General features: G+C 37.1%; 1 protein-coding gene across 2 annotated transcripts in view; it reads right to left on the bottom strand.

Annotated features, from left to right (window-relative positions):
- MED23 (mediator complex subunit 23) overlaps positions 1-22,979 on the bottom strand; it is a 40,383-nt gene extending 17,404 nt beyond the window's left edge. Inside the window, exons 1-17 of one of the 2 annotated variants that reach the window (XM_056343371.1) lie at positions 22,812-22,979; positions 19,683-19,714; positions 19,487-19,574; positions 18,627-18,751; positions 18,374-18,485; positions 17,494-17,592; positions 16,836-16,937; positions 15,830-15,899; positions 14,237-14,349; positions 12,907-13,002; positions 12,304-12,321; positions 5,638-5,838; positions 4,064-4,207; positions 2,420-2,565; positions 1,601-1,846; positions 1,288-1,430; positions 522-696 (exon numbers count right to left, since the gene is read on the bottom strand). In XM_056343371.1, coding sequence (XP_056199346.1) covers positions 522-696; positions 1,288-1,430; positions 1,601-1,846; positions 2,420-2,565; positions 4,064-4,207; positions 5,638-5,838; positions 12,304-12,321; positions 12,907-13,002; positions 14,237-14,349; positions 15,830-15,899; positions 16,836-16,937; positions 17,494-17,592; positions 18,374-18,485; positions 18,627-18,751; positions 19,487-19,574; positions 19,683-19,714; positions 22,812-22,871 — 1,970 coding nt within the window. In that variant the 5' untranslated portion in view covers positions 22,872-22,979. The remainder of the gene's footprint in view (positions 1-521; positions 697-1,287; positions 1,431-1,600; positions 1,847-2,419; positions 2,566-4,063; positions 4,208-5,637; positions 5,839-12,303; positions 12,322-12,906; positions 13,003-14,236; positions 14,350-15,829; positions 15,900-16,835; positions 16,938-17,493; positions 17,593-18,373; positions 18,486-18,626; positions 18,752-19,486; positions 19,575-19,682; positions 19,715-22,811) is intronic. The other variant, XM_056343372.1, reaches the window with a different exon arrangement.
- Positions 22,980-23,057: the final 78 nt, after the last annotated feature.

Below are 23,057 nucleotides of genomic sequence, written 5' to 3'. Positions count from 1 at the left end.
ATAGCGACCACAGGTTTGCTCCAACTCCTTTAAAGCTACAGGATAAATCAGATTATTTCTCTGATCTTACTGAAATTTGACTTCACTAAAGAATTAAGTGGAACCAGCTTAACTCTTGAAATTGAATTAAACATCCTCTACAGGAGTAAGCAAGTGCAGTCTGACTGGCAGACAAGCCAATCACTGTGACTACAAGTAGCAGACATTCCCTTTATCTCCAGTGCAAGAAGCTCAACAATTTTCTGACACTTCCTGACATGACTGTTCTGGTGTGCATTCCTGTGTTTTGACCCATGACACTGCTGCCATGTCTGTGGAAGAGGCTGCCTCATGCAATTCTGGGGAGTACTACCACTACTATCTGAAATGTGACCTGCTGAGATACAATTTAGCCAAAAAACAATTGAGCCACAGAACTGAGAAGTATTTAGGTCCCATTTAAACATAGTTCTCACACAGCTTTCCACATATGAGGAAGAAGGAATCTGATAATACAGTTAAATATAGCAATCATCACTCACCACAGATGAAGCTGGTTCTGATTAGTTTGTGGCACAGCAGCCAAGGAATGAAGATGGCTGAGCAGCTGAACTCTGTAATGAGGCTGGATGTGGTGCATCCGATAGCTAAACATTTCCAGCAGAGTATGCAAAATACCCCATGCATGAGACTTGAACACTGTTGGCAGGAGCTGACCTTATGAAAATGAGTTTGTAAAGTAAGTTTTCCAAGTGATTACACTTTAAAATACAAAGTTTTTTAAATAAAGTTTTGTACAGAATACACTGTGGATAGACAGTTATATTAGGCTGCAACATAGATATTTGATTTGAAAACTGTGTTAACTCCAAAAAGGGTGTGTGCAAGTGCTGTCTGAAGATGCTGTGAACATGTAGAGCTCAGTAACTTCTTACATGAACATATACAGCAGCCATGCAAATTATTTTAACAAGTGCAATTAAGCATCGTTTGCATCTCATTAAGTAACTTCGCTTATGATTTTCCTTTAAAAGCACATTTTTGCACAACACAGCATAACTAGGAAGGTCCTGACAATAGAAGTGAAGGCATAAAGGGACAGCAGCACACTCATCTGAAAATTATTGTAGCATTATGATAATTATTACAATTTCTTTTATATTAAAATAATTTATACATGTATTCAACATGTTGCATCATTAGATCTTAATTTTTACTATGGACTCTAGTTGCCAATGAAAGAAAATGCTACTGAACAAAAGGAAGTGGGAAAAAAAGAGAAGAAAAAACCAAGGTTTTCTTCCTTACTGATAAAGCCTTTGATGCCCAAGGACTCTATTTCCATATAAACCAAGAGGCGACTATAGGTTTCCACAAGAGCAGGAGCCAAGGCCACACTAGATTTTGCATGTGCCAACTTGATTACCCTTGTAGCTATGCTATGAATCAGGCTGAGGAGAGAAAGTATTTTTCAATTAAAAACAATAACTTGAAAGTTAAGAAATTTATTAAGTACAATAGATCTATACATGACATGTCCAGAGACAGAAAAGGTTTCCTGATGATAATTATCTACACACAGATTCACAGGTTAAATAAAAAAACTAGCTGCATACTGTACCTCATTTTGGCATGAACAGTGAGTGAGTCCAATAGGTTCATTGGCAAGGGGGTAATAGACCCTGATGCCATACAATTAGTCCCTGGAAGAGGTATTCTCATGTTGCCATTTCCATAAATAGTCTCTACGAGTACACCCATTGGCAAAGTGAAACACTCTGAATTGGTTGAGTAAGCATTGCACAACAAGGCAATCTTGTAGTCATTCATCTGTAAGCTTTTATTTCTTAAACTCTGTTGCAAAAACCTGAGTGACAAAGAGATTAAACATTAGGTAGAAAGAAACAAGAAAAAGAACACACATGCATTCCAGGAGTACAGCCACAGTAACCCCACTCAAAATTCCATTGTAATATAGTAGAAAACCCCAAATATTTATTAATTGCACCACATCAAAATGACTATGCCACAGTTTCACTATGTTACAATTTTCCTATATCAGAGAAACACCTCAGCAGAAAAATGTACTTTAAAAATCACCCTTCCAGACAAAATTTTACCCAATGTGCTGCTTACCCACATTTCCATACAGCAGCATCATAAAACAAAACTGTCAAATTACTTTCAGGTGCTCCCTCAGTAAAAAAGATTTATTAGTCTGAGATGTAATATATTACTTCCATTATCTGTACGATAACAGCATTTCACTTTTTATGAAATATTTTGACTTTGAGCTTTCTTTTTGAATTACTTTATTCCTTTGATAACCCTTAGACAGTTTGTGATCACACAATACATTCTGAATACAGACAGACTTGGAGCTTTCTATTCCATTATGTCTTGAGACAAATAAAACCACAACGAAACCCCCAAAACTCACTCATGATGAAGTTTAAGAGAATGAGGAATGGGAATCTGTAACTTGGAGTTGTCACTATGGGCCTTCCGATTCAGATGAATCCAAATACAGGTCATTGCAAAAGCATGAGTTGACTGGGGTTTGTTAATATCAGGTACAGGAATACACTAAAGAAAGAACACATGAATGTGACATATTGCATATATTAATGAACAAAACCCCAACTTAGATAGCCAGAATTCACAAAGTCAAGTTTCCTTTTTTCTGACTTGGAACACCATAAGCAAAGTATTTAAAGAACAGATTCTACCCTCAGCTGTGTGTGCAACTCTAAATCAAGAGCTCTGGAAGACACCTGGAACTCAGTAATTTGGAAAAAAACCCAAAGCAAAAAAATTAAGACCTCAGAAAATGGAAGCTCACCCTTAGAGTATCCAAATTCAAGACATACATAGTTGCGAAGCATATACTTTTACTCTCAGCCTCACACTTACACATTATTCCAAAATCAGTTATGGTATGTGCGTCTATAGTAGGTAGTCAGTGGTTCGCCAGTATTTTCTGAAAAATCTAACTTGTCTAGCATCACCATCATACTTAAAAGATTAATACACTTCCTATGAAAAGGAACAGATACACCCCAAAACTCAAAAGGTTTTGGCTACAGAGTCAGATATGTTACTGCCACCGGAAAAGGTACACTGGCTCTCTCCTTTGGCCAGCATCCACATTTCTTTCCCTTTGGTACAGTTACTACTGCACAGGCACCACTGGCAGCACAAGTGAGACAGCAGCAACACATAATCAAGGGAACAGCAAGACAGATCCTCTTAAGAACAAGAGCCATAGATAACATTTAAACTGCTTATTTAATTGAATCCTCAGAAATGCCCTAGTCCTACAGACATTTTAAACAAGTGTAACTTAGAGCCCACCACTACAGTTAAATAGTCCTGTCACTCTTCCCATATTTTGTGCTGAGAAAAGGAATTACAAGCTCATGAAACTAACTGTACTGAAGAATTTCTGTGGGTCAAAACTAACTTAAGAGGCGGAACAAATTGCTACATATCAGTTTGGTACACCAAACATTTGTGTTTATACATCTACTGACCCAAAAGAGAAGGCAATATGACAACAGCAAGCAACCAGGACTTCATGCTGACAATGCTGTCACAATGGAAGTTTAAGAACTTCCTCTAACTCCCTCTTCCTCAGGAACCTGTGTTCTAGAGGAATGTACAAAGCACAACTAGCATTTGATTTGCTACCACAGAATGAATTTTAAGGAACCATGAATACAACACCGATTTAAAGTGTCTTGGTCAGTTCTTTGCACCTTAAAGCGTGTCACAGTGTATTATTCTGTTACAGTTACAGATTTAACAATACAATTCTGTACTATTCTTTAATAGTATCCTCAGTGCTTTAACAAGCTCTTCCAAACCTTAGTCACACCAAAATCAAGGAAAAGATGTTAACAGAAGTCTTTTTTGCCCCTAAAACCATTGCACAAATGCGGTTACTGGAAAAACACAGCTAGAAAATCCTGAAAGTCTTCATTTAATTATGAAGTCTCTGTCCAACTATGCAGCAACTGCTATTGGCATATGGGTCTCAAGTTGCATTAAAAATAAAACTTTTAATTTCAGAGAGAAAACTTACTTCTTTCTCAGGATACAGGAGGTCAAAAAGCTTCATAACTGGGAGGAAATCTGCCAGTGCATTCTTCTGAATGCTGCCAGAGATGAACTGGAGTAGCACCCACATCAGATGGTCTCTTCCTTTAATGAGACCACGGCCTGCCAACTGTCAAAAACACTCAGTAACAGACAAATATTGCATGAAGAAAAATCGCTGCAAAGATTCCTATGAAAGTAGAAGGGCAGACTAAAACAGTTCCAGACAAGACTACTGGGAATTGTGTAACAGGGCTTAGGCAGAAATGCATGTTGTATTTTCAGAAAGATGGCAAACAGGTGCATTAGTTGAAACAGAGAAACAGACTCCAGGAGGGCCACAACAATTACAGGTAAGATTTAAAATGTGTTTACCTCTTGAGGATCACCATTTTGAAAAAGTACCAACTCTTAAATATCGGACTTAAATTGTCACCTTGTAGCCCAGTACAGTATTGTCATTGCTAGCAGGCAGCCAGGGTCTATATTAGCTCTATAAAGAAAGTCTCAATCAGAACAACTTGGGCTTGCTTCATCTGGGCCCACCTGGGTTTATTTTTTTGTAGTTAACCTCTTTATCTGTAACAATTATCTATTAACCAGTACTCTAATCTTATCTATCTTGCTTTAGGTTTAGATCATATTTATGCAACTGTGTTGTATAGCATCTATTGGTTCAATGGTTCATTAACAGTAATTAAAGGAATGCAACCCTGGTAAAACTAATTTCAGGGATAACTAAACAAGCAGAGAATTAGAATGCCTCACAAGTGAAACGTAACATATATAGTACATTCTGATGTAACATGGAACTGTGGACAAATGAAGATGGAACAATGTGTAGTCCATGTTAGAAATTGTATCTAAATAGCTACAAGCTGATCCTATAGTGAAGAGAAAGAACACCCCTTTCCTACCATCGATGCCATACTTTCAGTGAAGGGCTCAGGATGTTCCTGACTTACTGTAGCCCCTCCTCGCCTTTCTTATGGAGGACTGGCACCACCACCCTTAGAAGTCAAAAACACTGAACACCAGAGAAAAGGGTAAATGCTAGGAAGTGTATAGTTTTAATGGAATTATTATTAGGAAGTAATAATAACTTTGGACTGTGACTGCCAGTATGACTGTAATTGGACACATGATCTTTGAGTAAACTGATTAGAGAAGCAAGTTCTTGCATCCATTTACATGGCATGTTTCATTAGCTCACAAACTGAACAGGGCATTTGGTCTGTTTGAAGCTTGGCTGTAAACTGAATGCAACAGCACAGTACCCTGATCTTCTGAATTATGCCAGTTTATCTCCTTATTCTAGTTACTAGCACATTTTGAATCAACATGTAATGTAACATCCTGTAACTGAATATACTAGAAACAGACCTAGCTCACCAGCAATGCAACTTGAGAATTTGACTTACTTCTACAAAGCACAACAATCAAAAATTTAATTCTTACGTATAAGGTACTTATCGCAGGTGTAAGTGCCTTTTTTAAAAACGTCTTTTGTTTTGTTTTTAAAATCTCTCTTACCACCTGGGAGTGATACAAACAATTTACCTTTTGATGGAGTGACAGGACCATATGAGGAAAACTTGCAAACTGAAAGAGCACAAAGAAAATGAGCTGGCTGGAGAGATGCTGCCACAGAAGCTGACTGGTTCCACCATCATCAAACTTCTCTTCAGTCTCAGACCGTTCCATGGCATACACCACAAGATCCACCAGCTGGTCCTCCAGCACAGGGCAGCGCTGCTTGTGCTGTAAGGCAGAGATCAGATACAGTATTCCAAAAGCCTTGCCACTAACTTCAGAATTTCTACAGTTGCAGTTACAGTACAGTATTTTGACAGAAGGCTGGGAAGCATGAAATGAAGTCTGAACTTAAGTTAAGGATAAGCCAGTGTATTAAAGCTGCACTATGTTACAGGTCACAATGATTTTTACATTTTATCACACACTACATAATTCTCTATTCAGTTCCAAAACACAGATCGTCAACGTGCAAATAAAATCTGAGGATTTTGCTTTTGTTTTTTTAATAAATTCACGCAGAATGTTATTTCTCTGATCTTACATTCATGGAAAACAAAGTCCATTCTTTTAACGCACTGGTGGGGGTTCTTTCATTTGTTTTGGGGTTTATTTGTTGGGTTTTTTTCCTCCTTCCTTCTTTTCTCCTTTAAGTCAATTTCAAAAGTAGGGATCACCATACAGAAGATGTATCAATTACACCACCAAACCCAGAGGCAACATCCCAATACATGATAGAGGTGTTCAATGACTATTCTCTTTTTCACTCTCATTTTGGGCTCCCCTACAACCAGCAGCAGAATCAAGATTTGGTTAATACCCCTACAGTTAGGTGCTGTCCTCCTGACACAGTGCCACCTGGTACAAGATCACAGACTTCAAAATTAATCTGATAGAAGTGGTATGTTCTACAGCCTGTGAATAGAACAAAAACTACATATCATAGTGACGAGCTCTTCAGAGGTTAGATTTAGACTGCCACAATCTCCACAGAGAGATATGGAAACACAGGCATCATTTAAAATACACGCCTTCCATGATGACTTTTAATAACGGTCAAGTAAGGAATGCATTCTATATTCAGATACGTAAGTTAGTACAGATGTATGTAAAGCAGGCCTGCTACCAATGATTTGAAACTCAGATTATAAATCTTTAATTTAAGACCATGAAGTACGTCACATATCACAAGTTCTTTAGTGTGAGGTTGGTGTATTTTATTTTGGTTTGGTTTTTTACACCTGATGCCTGTAACATAACGCAACCTTAAAGAAAACATTATTACTTTAATGATACAAAAGAAAAGGAACTGAGCTGCTCAAACACTAATCATGAAAATGCAGTATCCCTTTCTAGAGGCAAAAAGTTGCATGTAAAAAGGTTTAAAAAGATTGCCCAAATGCTCATATAACATTTTAGGGATGCCTTAGATGAGTTCTTTGACTTACTAGCCAGGCAGCCTAAAAAAACCCTTTTAATTAATAAAGAAAGAAATAATAGAAGAAAGAGATGCTGAAAGGAGATGCTTGTTCTACCTTCATCGATGGTAGTCTTTTGCTATGAAAAAAAAGAGATTCTCTTCAATTAAAAATAAAACGCAAGAATGGGAAGAGTTGACAAAATATAGTGAACAGCATCCCCTGTTGCATGCTGTTTGCCAGCTCAAAACTGCAGAAAGCTACAATTCCAGCTGTGCTTTCTTGACACATGCTTAACACAAACCTCTAACTAAACCAGAAAGCATTGATTACATTACAGTCTCACCTTCTCTTCCAGTACACAACGCCATTATCACAGATCAACCACATTACAGGCTTACAGAGAGCAGTATTAACAACACCAGTTGAGAATACTTTGGGTTTTTTGTGGTTCGTTTTTTTCCCCCTCCCAAAGCAATTAATTATGAAGCAGAGCAGGGTGCAACAGACAACACTACAGACTAGTTTATAATCCAGCATGCAAAACTACTACGTACAGGGCTTGAAATTTAGGTTTGCTAAGCGATGGGTTAATGTCCAAAAGCCTAATCATGTTAGGCTATATTAATTTAGAATAAAGTTATTCAAAGAATACAACAGGAAAATATTACTGTTAAAAAGAAAGCCAGAATTTCCAGTAGGAATTTTCACTATTCTGAGTAATTCTAAGATTGAAAAATGTTTAGGAGCCAGGAAATGAAAAAAAAAAATATTCATCTTTAATTCTGAAAATCAGCCTTTTATTGCTATAAAAACAATTTTCAAAAGGAAATATAGCAGTACTTCACATTCCATCTCCATTAATTTAATTTTCTGGCAATTTTTTTTTCTGTATTTTCAGTGAATATACATTTTTGCATAAATTTTGTAGCTATAGTTTTGGAGCAGAAATAGAATACTGTGCTGCATAAGAATTTGCAGGATTGGGGCCTTGTTTTATTAACTGCTCATAACTGAAAGAACATCTCAGCGTATACCGAGATTAATAAAAATTAGGTGAGAGCTGATTCCCCTCACAAACAAGCAGGAGCTCATGTTTTGGTATTTTTTAAACAAAACAAAAACAAACAACAAAAAAAACCCAAACACTGTTTTGGATTATATATTAAAACATATAGCATTCAAAACCACTACTCTTTTTTTCCTAAAGAGAACATTATTCAAATTTTTGTAATTTGATTATATAAATACATATTCTCCATTTTGCCCTGAAAATAATATTTAAACATCTGACAAATACATAATCTCACTGAAAACATTTTTAATCCATACAGTAATAAAGGGGCATGGGGTAGGGAAGGGGAAGTGCTACCATGAAAACTTGAAACTAAAATTTTTTGAGACCAGCCCTCTGATGGACTAGTGGTACTTTTTTAAGTGGATCAACGCTTCAATTGGGTTTGGAGTGGGATTTTTTTGGTTGGTTGAGGTATTTTGGGGGAAGTATTTAACACGTTAAAAGTGTTCCCTGAAAGAAAAGTATCTTAAGAAGTCAGTAAGGCTAGCTGCAAGCTATTATAGTTTTTGAATATTTTAAGTAAACAACATTTAGCTCAAAAATATTTAATCAATATCTAACTTAAGAAATGGATTCATAAGACCAAACTGCAGAGCCCAAGATCCCTGCAAGAATAAACAGTCTCAAAAAGTCCAATTCAAAATGTGTAAGTTAAATGCTTGAAGTAGTTAATACAAGACAGAACTATACCTGCTCCCTCACTTCCATTTTCCAAAACTGTATGCTACCAAGACACAAAACATTAAAGCTTGCTGTTTATATTATGCCTGATTCTATTCCTACCAAATTCAGTGGGCACTCTCAAGCTTTCTTCACTAAAAAAAAAAAAATACGGAGTAAGTTTCAACAAGGAGATTGCACTCAAGTGTTCTCAACACACACTCTTACTATCAGAAGTATATAAAAAATAACCACAGCCCTTTAATTAAAGTGCATTGTTGTGTTAACACTAGTAATACTGGATGGTAAGTTTCCAGCATCAACTTAAGATATTTTAAAAATCAAAGGGAAAGTCAGTTTTTGAATATTGCACTATGTCATTCCTCTCACTTAATGATTCTGCTTACACCACACATGGACAGACATGAAATAACATCTTCCCCAAGGAAACTATCCTGGTTTGTAACTAGGAGGGAATACAACTACACATCCACCTGAACAGAGTATGGCATAAATAATTTCCTACTCAAACTGCAGATCACCACTGCTGGTTTAAAAGGTGATCAGCCAAATATTGTATTAATCATTTTTTTCTTTAAATACTATCGCTGCTAATTAAAAGTTTTTATACCTTATAGAAACCAGACAACTGAAAATTACCTCCTCTTTCAAACATTTCCCAACCCAAAGAAATCAAAGTTTAACAAAGTTTTTCATCGTTTAGAGGACTGCAATACAATCCTGACTGCAATTATGCAAGCAAAAATGGCATTTTATCTTCATGTAAGTCTGTACATACAGCAAAGGTAAAGATATAAACCAAAATGTTCAAAGGGACTTTGTGTCCTTAAGACATTACTAAAGCTCAATTTTAAGAACCAACTGTAGGATTCCTAAATTGAATCGTACTTTGGCATCAGTGCATTGAGACACTTTGAAGTGTTTATCACTTTCCAAAAAAACCAGACTGTCACATATCTTAACAAATTATTTAAAAGATAATTAAGTATTGGGACTATCACCCCAGATCTAACAGGAGAATATAAATTGACACAGAATCCTTTAGGTTGGAAAAGACCCTTAAGATAAGAGTCCAACCATAAACTGTAATAACATACACGACAGAATACAATTTAAATCTCTGCTTCCCACAGACCAGTTCAAAAAGGTATACAAGAGAAGGTACTGTCCCACACAGAAGTTAACAGCAGCAAAAAATAAAAATCCCCAGACTCCAACAGAAGAAACGTTTTCAAGTCCATATTGCTACATTTGGACTTACAGCTATAAGTTTGATGAAGGTGTAAGAAAACTCCATCCCACAACAAAATCCCACAGTAAAACTTAGAAACCTGAAAGGAACATAGGAATCTATAAACTTATCAGATTTTACTCTCTTAATTTTTCTCTCTGCAAAGTTCACAGGACAGCTGGATTTGTACACTTTTTTTTATTATTTTTTTTTATTTACACAACTCATGAGATGGCTTAAGTGAAGAGTTTTCTAACAGATCTGCTTAGTTAAGATTGAACCAGAAGATTTCATTGTTCATCTTCAAGAATATTTGAGAACTAGGACAAATTTGGCTGAACCATACCTAGTTTGTGATGCCAAAAGATTCAAATGAAGGCTCCAATCCTGCAACTGGATCTGTGTAAATAGTTGACAGGGCATACAAGCAGCTTCACATAAATCATTAATGATCATAAATATATAATGATCATTGCTTTGAGGTGTTTCTGTATTTATTTTGAAAGAAACCTGGCACTATTTGCATTTCTAAGTGTCTTCTATTATACTGACAATTCATTTCTGCAGGTTAGTTCAGTTCTAATAATAAAAATACAGAATAATCAGCCATTTTACTGAAAGCATCGATATAGTTACACAACTTGTGAAAAGCATGCTACTACTTTTTGTCAGGTGGCTACAATAACAAATTAATTTATAGCATGAAGTTAATTTGTACCTAAAAGTGAGTAAAATTTTAATGTTTTACACAGATTTAAACAGAGTATATTAATGTTTAAATGGAACATTAACTTCCTGTTCTATACCACTACACCACCCTACTCTGTATTTGTATTTTTAACTAACAAATTTTCAACAGCCCAAACATCTTTATGCTGGTGTAACTGTAGTAACACAGCTATAGTTCATGTTCTGTCAGCATTTCCTTTATAAGCTACATTCTTCAAGTTTGTTCCTTGGCCATAAAAATTCATGCCAGGTTGAAACTTTGTGTAGGAATTGCTATACTAGTAAACAAATTTTAAGAAGTATAGTTTAATATATTTCATTATTTCATTTAGATTTTCTTGTTACTTTTAGAGAACAGTAGAGTTAGAAACCAGCATTTTTAATATCAATGTTTTTTGACCTGAAGGCACAGACCATACATATGTAGTTAGAAGACTAAAATGGGTTCAATATATTTTTTTTCTAGATCTTGTATAATTTACCAGCTACAAGATGCATAGATACAAGATGCAGTAGTTAATTAACTGAATGTAGACACAGAAATAGACACAGAATACAAATACTACTCATTTCAACACTAACCCTAGCAGCTCGTTTCCAAGGTTTAACATTCCAGCTGCTTTAAGTCTCAAATACAAAAGACTGTCATATACAACACGGAGTACTGTTTGCCAAGATGTAGGAATCTGCGCATTCAAAAACATTGTCCCAATCCAGAAAGAGCACTGGTGTATTTCACTTACAATGGGAAATATACACAAGGTTTCAGGATCATGTAAATTTTATAGTCAAGTTACAAATCTGAAAAAAGTTTCTTGAATGGAAACACTGACACAACCTTCACTATAGTATTGCAAACAGCAACGCTATTTTATAAATCTTGAACATGTTTTTTTTAAAGTAGGTGTGGAATTGATTATTGTAACAAGGGATCAACTGTAAATGTAATACCCATATTTCAAATTTCAAGTGGAAATCCACTTGGTTGATTTGCTCAGGTGTTTATTAATTTGTTTACACAAGTAGTCAAATTTTAAGGTACTACTTTTCACATGGTATTCTGCACTACATTTCTTTCACCTAGCCTGGAGAATATTAGAATTGCCTGTTGGGAAGTTTGTTTACAGAGGCTTCCTGCTGATAAGAAAATTCCACTAGTAAAGTTTTTTGGATTTTTTACGTAAACATGTATTTGCAGCTTAATTTTACAATCACGTGCAGTGGATGTTTTTCCACCTGCATAAGGAAAGAAATTTTGAACTAAGAATCTCTCCTGATCTGAAAATTCCAGCAGATAAGGTAAAAGTTCTTATGACTGGTAAGGTAAATGGCAGCAGTCCATTCTAACAAAAATTTTAGGACCAAAGGACCACTGACTGTCAGCTTTATACTACATCTCTCATATCTCTAGAGATTTGTAGTAAGAATTTGTCCTTGACTAATGGTCCTGCCAATTTCAAGCCCTGACTGTACATGTATTCTCTAACTAGAATCAGTGGCTACAAAGCGGCCAGCGTATCGTTAGTCACAATACAACAGTAAGGTTGTGAACATACCTGAGCAATGTTCAAGGTCTAGAGCATTGGAGGATGGGCAGGACAAGACAGGACAGAACAAAAATAAAGGAAGAAAAAAAGAAAAGACAAAACAGTGACTATGAGGCCAGCCTCAAGGTTCCCCAAGTCAGACTAAGCCCTCCCATTCTAAGGTATAAAAAGAAAAAACAAACAAACAAAACACCAAAACCCAGCTTCTCACTGTTTTAATACTACAACATGCCAATATAACAGAGTACAACAATGCTTTAAAAACTGATGAACAATAACCATTTTTATTGTTTGAGCTAGCAGTCTCCTACTGTCTGTCAAAGGTGTACTTGAGGCTGGCCTTATAGGAAAAAAAAGCAATGCCAAAAAAAAATCATATTTTAAATCTCCACTTTTCAATTTAACATTCGTAAAGCAATATACAAATGATAGGAACAACAGTGTCCAATTAACCTAATGTGATCTCATAAAAAAATAAAATAACATAAAAAAAAATAAATCACTCTCTGGACCTAAACTGTTTTGCTTAGTTAGCTATAGCAAAGAAAAGAGAAAAAGAATAGTGCAGATTCTGTGCAGAATTAAATCATGTGTTACAGCATAGTACAGTACCTGCTTATTCAGACCTAGCATATTGCAGACCATATCCCTTGAATACGGTTGTTCCAGCACATATCGCAACAAAGCAGTCTGTGGCTCAAACAGATCCTTGAAAAAAAAAAAGCAATCACACACAAACATATATTGCCTCTAGATTACGTTTAATATTGAGTTTACGTTTAACTGAGTTAAACAATGCAAGAATGAATGTTTAATTTATGCTGATAGGTATTATCTGGCAGATCTTTTTGGTCTCTGATACCCAAAAGTATGGAGGAAATAATCACAGCTCTTAAGAAGTGACAGATTTTATGGAGACCAAGCAGAAGAACATTCTTCATCCAATAAAAGAACGGCACATGTTTTGAAACAGACTTGAAATACTAGAAGACCGTCGAGAACTCAAAGGAAGCCAGGAAAGACAACTGGGAAGCACATGACCAAGAAGCATAAAAATCATGAGTAGCATGAAGACAGCAGATACGGAACAACTGCTCACTGTATCTTCCAATAGCTGAATAAGTTTAAAGAAAAATGCTATCTGAAGCTAGGTTCAAAATAAACAGAAGGAGCCGATTCCTTATGCAACATAAAAGTTGAAATGCGGAACTCCTTGTCAAAGGGATGTGGAGGATGCTAAAAGCTTACACGGGCTGAAGAGGAGACTGAACAAATATTTGCAAGAGGAAGGTTTAGTAAATATACAGAAAGCAAATCTGCTGCAGGGAACACCCAAAATGATAATGGCTATACAGTGTGAACACTATATATGTCATTAGATATACTATCTATATTCTTCCTTAGATACCTAGCATACCAGAATATGTGATGCTGGACAACGTGGACTTTTGTCCTGATCCTTTACAATTTTTAAATTCTTTTGGTACAGCACTATTTCACATTCAAAGTTTTGAGTTTAAATAAGGTAACTTAAATATTTAAGTTTGAATTGTGAAATTCGTTTCCTATAGAATAACAAAGTTCACAGAAAAGAAGAAATTACCTTCCCATTCTCTTACATCTTCCCATTGCTAAACTAATTTTCCAGTCAACTCTTTGCTCTCACTTGCTCTTTCACATGCACACACCCGCAAAGCACATTAAAAATCTCATGTTCTTCCGCATTCTGGGCACGGGTTATACCACACACTACTTCAAAGGTCCTTTGCATATAGCTTGCAATCACTGAAGTATTTAATACAGTGAAAACATCTATGGCTTCAATGTCAGCCTAGCTGGAACAACTAGATATTAACAGTTTAAATTATTTTTTTCCCTCTAATGACATAAAATTTTTGTATTTATTGAATATAACATGCTTAAGAAACTTAATAAGGCATACCTTATCATATGGTAAGAGACCTTTCAAAGGAAAGCGAAGGGTTGTAGGATCCAGCTTCCATGAGTTGCACATGGCACCTGAGTTATTTACCACAGGAAGAAGACTACAGCGACCTACATGCAATGAAACATAAATCCTAAAACAGTGAAACTGGCCTATTATTTAATCATTCTGATACAAAAACTAGCCTCAGTCACTTTTATGCTCTCCTTAAATTTCCAGTTTAAAGCTTTTTACCATAGGAATGCTTCAGGCTGACTTTATTTTCCTAATTTTCAACTAATGAAATATCTAAGGAGTAAAATCCCCATTTATTCAGATTGGGTATCCAAAACCAAAAGTATTTGCAAATATTCACCTAACAGTGCCCTTTCAGGTTACCAAAAGACTGTTCCATTGCCATCGCTTGACCTAGTGATTTAATTTTGCTTCACTGACCCTTCCTGCAATGAAAATGGTATTACTAACCTAAGTATATAATCAACTCTTTTGATTTTCCTTCATCCACCACGGAAGATAAACTGTGGGCAGGAAACAGTTCAGCAAACTAGTCAAATACAAGTGTCTGTACCCCAGTTAGTCAGTGGAGATCTAGTCAATTCAGTCAATGTAGGCCAATGTGATTCAGCTGATTACACATGACAAGTTTTTTGCAGGGTAAACTTAAGACTTGTTGGTCAGTGTAGATTAGGCACCTGGGATTTATTTCAGCTGCTTAAACCTAAACATTTGATATGAGCCCTTAGCACACCTGCATACCAGCATCTAAATTTAGGAGCATACAGGTCATTTACACATGCAAGACATGTAAAAATTTGTGCATGACCCCTGTGACTCATACGCATTAGAGCTATGCCACCCTTTCAATAGAAGAATAACCAAGGCTTCCGAAAGACAAAATTCTTTGGAGCTCTACAGATGAATTTACACTCTTAACGTCTGCACTGAAGAAGCTCAGTTGCAATAATCCTTGCTCAGACCCAAGAAATACTGCAGCTGTTTAATCTCAAAGAAAACAGAAGACATTTTTGAAGAAAAATGCAATGGACATCATATTAGAACAGTCAAATTTGATTCTTCAGTTTTCTAGCAATAAATAAAGGAGTACTCCTTTCACAGAAAAGGAGAACCAGTACTCTCTAGAGCTAGGAAATGTTCACACAGAAGCCTGCGACAACAGGGATAAGACTGAGCAGCTACAAAAGCTCCAATGGAAACTGAAGTCAGAAAACACTCTGTGACTAACACACTAGTGGATCCGTATTAACTCAAAATCCTTGAGCAAAGAAAACCTACAATTTCCTTAATGTCTACTGTAGTTAGAAACTACATGGCCATGTAACAAGCAGTACACTCCCACTACCAACTTGTAGTAAAAAATTATTTTGATCTCATCACAATGAATTAATCTCTTCAAAGCAAAAAAAAAAATAAGAGAAGCAAGTCTGAGAACAAACCGACACGAGTAAAGATACTACGTGAAACATAAACTCTGAATCATTTTGCTTAGGCAAATATATGCCCCAAAGGGTATAAGAACCAAAATAGTCCAAATAATTTATTTTGAAGAAATTAATGAAGTCATTCTCTTACCACAAATGGAATTTATTCTTGCTGTAGGTCTGAAGGTATCCACAAAATCCGATACTAAATTACCTAGTAACTGGGTGAGGAGAGAGGAAAAAATAAGTTAAAGGTTTAAGTTCCAGATACTGATAAGGACTATTTAAGACTTAAAACCAGTTTATACATTTTAATAAAACATACAGGAATCTACTACAATAACTAGCTTCCTACACATTTCAATATGCTGGAAAAAATCATCCAGAACCTAAAACCACAAAAGGAAAAATGTGACTCTGTAAAGAAGGGACAGGAAGCACTCTTAGTTTGCACCTGAGTAAAAGTTTATATAATAACTGTTTCTCCCATACATACTGTATTATTTCAGTGCACACCATTTAGTAACAGATGATTTAAGAAAAACTTTAGAATTTCTGTTCACAACAAATCTCTGTTTGCGTCTGAATAACAATTCCACAAAAACAAAGGACCCAGATTAGCACACTCTGGATGGCTCAAGAAGCCGGTAACAGTCTCCCCATTAATTCCAGGGAGTCGAAATTTTATCCTTTTGCCAACACCTAGTTATTTCAACAGAATACAAAACTAATAACTGTATCAACATTACATTCTTTCTGGAAACAATGATCATTTTCATTGCACCAGAGCCCCAAGTATTTTTGCTAACTGAATTTAACAAAAAGAAAACACTGGTCAGCTATTTAAAGCGACAGAGAAAGCACAAACTTATAGGTAAGCATGACCTGCATTTCCAAATATATTCAACAAAACCAACTGAGTGCTTCAAGAGTTTCAATCAGGCCATAAGTCAAAACTATGTCATCAATTTCATGCAAGAACACAGGGAGCTACTGCTGCAATCACATCAAGTCTGTATCTTAATTTACATGCCTAAACACAACGCTTACTGTTGCATAGGAGAACTAAAATCTTCATTTAAACTTTGTTTTTAAAAATGAAAGTAATTTTGTTTTGTGTGGAACAAAACTCAGATTACATGATCTGATATCATTACCCAATGGGGAAGTTTTCCTTCAGGATACAGTTTTCTGATTTCTGTTACTGCAAAGTAGGCAGGTAACAAACATGCATTTCTTTCCAAAATGTAGGCTACCACCTATAAATAAAAAAATACATCAGTGTAAAAGACTTTGGATAAAGTAAACAAAGGTGTAGCCTGTCTACCAGTCTGTAGCAGCCCATGAAAAAGAGTTAAAATACTCTTAAGTTGTATTCTGATAATACTACATTAGTTTCAAACCTGTTTTCCATTGTACAGGTGTAAATTATATTGTTTAAGCCTAAGTAAAACTATGCCTTACGTCTGCCTACAAAGTATTGAAAACAATTACTATTTTTAGTCTCTAAGGACAAAAATAAAGAAATTAATCTCGATACTGTACCTCATACATCTTAACTTAGGTCAGTCAAACACTGGGCCTGACTCTCCTGTTAAGAGATTTTAGTGCTTATCTACAATATCCCCAAAAATCTCTGTTTACTGTATAAAATAGAACTACAGAAAAGAATTAAAGAGCACAAACAGTAAGTCTTTGCATTGAACTGTACCAACTCTGAAAGACAGCCATCCCAGCTACTAGAAATTCACCAATAACAAAAGAATGAGGCCTATCTTCCTCTGCAGGGATAATATTCAAAGTTCAGATAGTTACCTCTCTTGCTGCTAAAAGTTGCTGTACAACAGCTGAGCTCACAGTGTTTGGAATTGTTAAGATTTTCTCTAGGATCACTTTCAACAGATCACGCACACCCTAAAAGAAAGCACTCAAAATTAATGTTCCCAGATCCTCTTTATTTCTGGCAGAAACGTTACACAAGAAATAGTCAGACAATATTTTGACAGACAAATTAGTTGCTTGTTGCTTAGTGTCAGAAGACAGGCTTCCACTGAGAATGTAAATGCTAATGACTTTAAACTCCTTACAGAACTTCTCCATTTTAGGATACCACAGATGAGAAAGGAACTGTCAAAATTTTGGTGTGCATCCAGAGACATCCAACCTACAATCCAGCCTACTTGTGCTGACCAACGTACAATGCTGTAGTTTACGTTTTTCGCTCTAACACGCTCACCAATGCTGGTGAGATGATTCTCTGCAAGACATACCCGCTTTCATACTCTTTCTGTTAAGAGCTGTAGCCTGCCAAAGACTGGGCTTTCAGGACCTTTTTCCTATGTAGCAAGAGGGGTCAGAGCAGATGACAGAACTTCAGCCTTAACGCTTCATAGTAGTACTTTCCCATGTGTGCTACTTCTGCAACTGCATTAGGGTTACTTAGCTTGTAACTGAAATGAGGGATGAAAGATGACTGTGTAATACAAAAAGAGTAGGAAGAATTACATTGTTCATACAGAATTACCCATCAAGGTAAAGCTCAACTATGAAAAAGCATTAAAAGTGGTCTCAGCGAATTATTTTTCTTTCGTAATCAAAGCAGACTTTGAAACACTCACTGTGTCTGACAAAATCATAAAAACAAAGCCAGAAAATACCATGTCTTAGCACAAAGAAAGGAATGGGTGGAAGATACCTTGTAGTCTACACCACCAATAATCTTCCGGACCAATTTAAATGTTAGTGCCCACAACTGTGTCCTTTCCCACTCAAGTGTATCAGAGTTTATCAGAGATTCACAAACCATCCTAGCAAAAGGAGACAACGCAAGAATGAATGACAGATAATAAACACATATTATCCAGCAATAATTTTACAATGCCTTCGTAAAATACCATCCAATATTACAATTTGTATGCATCCCATCGATTCACTCTGACGCAGCTTACCTGGGTGGCAAAAGTCCAGTTTCTACTGCCATAGCTAAACAGTCATAAAGAAAAGAGATTCTTTTAGGACTATGCTGGCTATGAATGAATCTTACAATCCACTGGACACACTGTTCATGGGATTCCTGAAAAAGCAGTAGAGGGAAGAATACAGGTAGTGAAACAAACTGCATAATTTGTACAGTATCCTACCATGAAAAAATGAAACAAATACAAGAACAAGATTATAATGACAGAAGTTGTCCAGTTGTCCCACATACAGTTATTTCTACAAGTCTTTTGGTCTGATTTTTAACAAGTCCAGCCATCCAGTACTGGTAACACCTCCTAGTGAAACATCGATTTCTATAGTCAACTTTGGTGTTCACATATAAGTAAGCACAGAATAGAACAAAATAGAACTTTTCTACATTATTCTTTCCTTTTCACAGTTACAATCAAATTCAATGAAAACCAAGATGACCAGGTCTCCAATTACAGAACAGTGCCTAGAGATACCTAACTTTTAGAAGGTAATTTTTGAACATAAACAATGATTTTTTTCCCTACCTACTCAGTTCTACCAGAAATCTTGAAACAACTACTTTTTTTTCTTTATTTCTTTACTATTATACTTCCATTTGCTTATATTTATTTGCACTGTACACCAACCTCTGATGAACAATTATATAATTTTGTAAATGTCAAAACCAATCCTTTTTCTTGCAAAGTCTTCCTATATTCTTTACTCCACCACATCTGAAACTAGATTCTGAATGACTGGACACAGACCTCAGCTTGAGTGTTTGTCTACTGGACAAGGTATCGCTATATTAAAAGAAGTACCTAAAGTACACATAAGCAACAAATTAAATGCTAACCTGGGAAAGACTGCTCCAGAACTGTCTAAAAGCACCCAGGCAGCTGATCAGTTTGGTTCTCTCATCTTCAGGAGTGTCCATAAACATACTAATGTAAAAAGAACATTAGTTATTAGCAGTACCTAATGAAAAAGCACAAGCGGAAAAATTCACTTACACAGAAATTCTTGCACAAATAAACCAGTATTAAACTCACCCAGGAAAAGCTTCTTCAATTACTTCTGTTTTCTGTAAGACAAAAACCCCAAGTGAGCTATTGTAAAAAGGTTTTCTTTGAGTATCACACCACTAGGATGAAGCGCAACAGAATAAGTTGCACTGTTACAGGACTGTATCAGAGAAAGATGTATTTCTTCTGCTACGCTAGACTCTTTCAAAGCTGAGGTTGCTTTGTTTTCATATAAACAATATACCTTGTGCATCCAGATTAAGGCTCTTTGTTTTGTGGTTTGTTTCTTTTTCTTCTAAACACCAAGAGATTAATTTACTTTGTAAAATTGGATAAATTGTTAGATTCTGTTATTGCAGCTCTTTTTTCATACTTTGAAAAAATTAATGTTTTTGAATATCATTGTTTTTATTCTAGTTATGTTCCATGACACTCACACAAATCAATCACATACTTTCTTATCTGAGTTAGAAGCATTGCTTTTTAAATTCCATTGAGTGATTAGACAGTCTTGTACTAGGTGAAAGATTATATATGAATATCCAATTTCCCCCTTATAAAACATTCCTTTTTTTAAACTGCAATTTGGTCAAAGGCTTCTACATCATTATTCTAATACATCAGCAAACAGGTTCTGGAAAATACTACCCTACATCTTTTTCTACCTTCTGTAAGTATTTCTTATTATACTCAGATGTGATCTATAACTTACCACTATGTATTTCCATTTTTATATTGTAGATAACATCTACAATATTGTAGATAATAATATATATTATAACAATGGACCACTATGTATTTTCATTTTTATATTGTAGAAATATCAGCATGTTAACAAAATAATCTTTCTGGTATCCTTTTCAATCATACATCCTAGAACTGCCTGTCACTGCTATGCACAGCTTTCTCACAAAGCAAAAGAGAAATCGTCAACTGTTTGTCAAAAGTTAGCTGCTGTCCACCAAGTTGGTAACAGCAGCAGTGAAACTAAGTACTCACTATTTCCTCAGTTCTGGCTTCAAAAATTCAATGAAATTTTGTAAGGATTTGTTTTATTTTTTTTTGGGGGGGGGGGGGGGGGCGGGGATTGTTACATAAAAATTCTAAGCAAATAACATTGCTTAAATACAGGCAATGTGACAGCACACTCAAATCACAATGTTAAACACATGAAAACATAATCCAAATGACAGTGCCAAAACAAGAAACCAATCTGGTATGGGCAATTAATATGCTACAAGCAACTTAACACCATTCACAGAAAAGTACATCATGCATTTTTTAATACAAACATAAAACAGAAAGAAAAAAACAACCTTCCCTCTACTGAAATTCATCATATGGACATCTTTTTCAATTACACTTCTCTACAAGACCTACATATTCTTTAGAGTTCAGATAATTTGATTGGCCTCTTCTATCTGAAGTGTCAGTCAGGACTTTATCAGCTACTGTCACCCCACTGTTTCTGACCATGAAGTGCTCAAATCTACCAATAAGTTCACTCGTTTGTGCTCTATAAAACAATGATCTAATTGCCCAATGACTCAGGTTCACAAGGGGAAAGTCCTGCTTAACTAATCTGATATCCTATGATAAGGTCACCTGCCTTGAGGATAAAGGGGAAACAGTGGATATGTTTTTTTCTGGATTTTAGTAAGGCTTTTGATACTGTCCCTCACAGCACCCTTCTAGACAAGCTGTCCAGCCATGGGATGACCACTGTGTGCACTGTGTGAAGAACTGCCTGAAGGGCAAAGCTCAAAGAATTGTAGTGAATGGGGCTGCATCTGGCTGGCAACCAGTCACCACTGGTGTTCCTCTGGGCTCAATTCTAGGGCCAGTCCTGTTCAACATCTTTATTGATGATCTGGATGAAGAGGTTGAATGAACCATTAGCAAGTTTGCTGATGATACTAAACTGGGAGGTGCTGTTGACTTTCTCAAAGGACAAGATGCCTTGCAAAGGGATCTAGACAGACTGAAGCACTAAGCAATCATCAGTGGCATGAAATTTAATAAGAACAAGTGCTGGATCCTGCTCCTAGGACAGAGTAACGCCAGGTAAAAGTACAAAGCAGGAGAGGAACGGAGTAGCTGGAGAGCAGCCCTGCAGAAAGCGAACTGGGGGTGCTGGTCAACAGCAGGCTCAGTGTGAGTCAGCAGTGTGCCCTGGCACCCAAGAGGACAAACCACATCCTGGGGTGCATCAAATACAGTATAACCAGCAGATCAAGAGAAGTGATTATCCTGCTGCATTCAGCACTGGTGCAGCCTCTCACCGAGTACTGTGTGCAGTTCTGGGCCCCACCATTTAAGATGGATGTGAAGGTCCCCGAGTGAAGCCAGAGGAAGGCAACAAAGTTGTTGACAGGGCTGCAAGGAATGTACTGTGAGGTGCAGATGAGGTCTCTGGGTTTGTCTAGTTTAGAGAGAAGGAGGCTGAAGGGCGATCTCATTGCTCTCTGCTGCTTCCCAAGGAAGGGAAGTGGAGAGGGCGATGCTGATCTCTTCTCCCTGGCATCCAGTGACAGGACACATGGGAACAGTTCAAAGCTGCGACAGGGGAGGTTTAGACTGGACATCAGGAAGCATTTCTTTACTGAGAGAGTGGTCAAACACTGGAGAAGGCTTCCTAGAGGTGGTCGATGCCCTCATCAGTGTTTGGACTTAATAACAGGCTTTAATTTTTGGTCAGCCCTGAACTGGTCAGGCAGTTGGACTGATGATTGTTGTAGGTCCATTCCAACTGAAGTACTCTAATAACCTACTGAACTATGCTTCATTTTGCAGATAGCATGGTATGGGTGTATTTCCATGACCTGCTCATTATGCTGCCTCCTCAAGGCATTCATCTTCTCATAGCCTCCCTCGAAGCACCTCCTTAAACTGCTTATTCTACAGAATAAGCCAGCACACTATAATTTGGCTTTGGGTAAGCAATCTGCCTCTCACTGTTTTACTCCCAGTTCTACTCTGCGTCAGCTTCTTCATAGAAACTAAGCCGAGCGAGGATTTCGGCTCTGACAAACCACCTCCCCCACGCATCCCCCGGGCACACGTCGCGACGGGCCCGCCGACGGTACAGCACGGGAGGGCGCCAGGCCCACACCGCTCCCCCTCGTCCCCGCGGCGGCGCTCCGGGGACAGACTCACCACCACCTCCTCGAAGATGCTCTGTAACTGCGTCTCCATAGGCACCATGGGGATCGCCATAATGCCAGGCCGCGCCGCGCCCCGCCACCGAGCGCCGGCCCCCGCCGGGCCCTTTGTCAGGCGGAGACGGCGGCGCCGCGTTCCCTCCCCCGCCGGAAGCTCCGTCCCCGGTGCCCCTCCCCGGGAAGCGGCTGCTCAGCCCGGCCGTTCCGGCGGCGGAAGCGTTCCGGGCGGCAACGCCCGCCC

The sequence above is a fragment of the Falco biarmicus genome, chromosome 6 (assembly GCF_023638135.1).
Source record: "Falco biarmicus isolate bFalBia1 chromosome 6, bFalBia1.pri, whole genome shotgun sequence".
Taxonomy (NCBI): domain Eukaryota; kingdom Metazoa; phylum Chordata; class Aves; order Falconiformes; family Falconidae; genus Falco; species Falco biarmicus.
The sequence above is the reverse complement of the archived record's forward strand: the minus strand, read 5'-3'. Positions and strand labels throughout refer to the sequence as shown.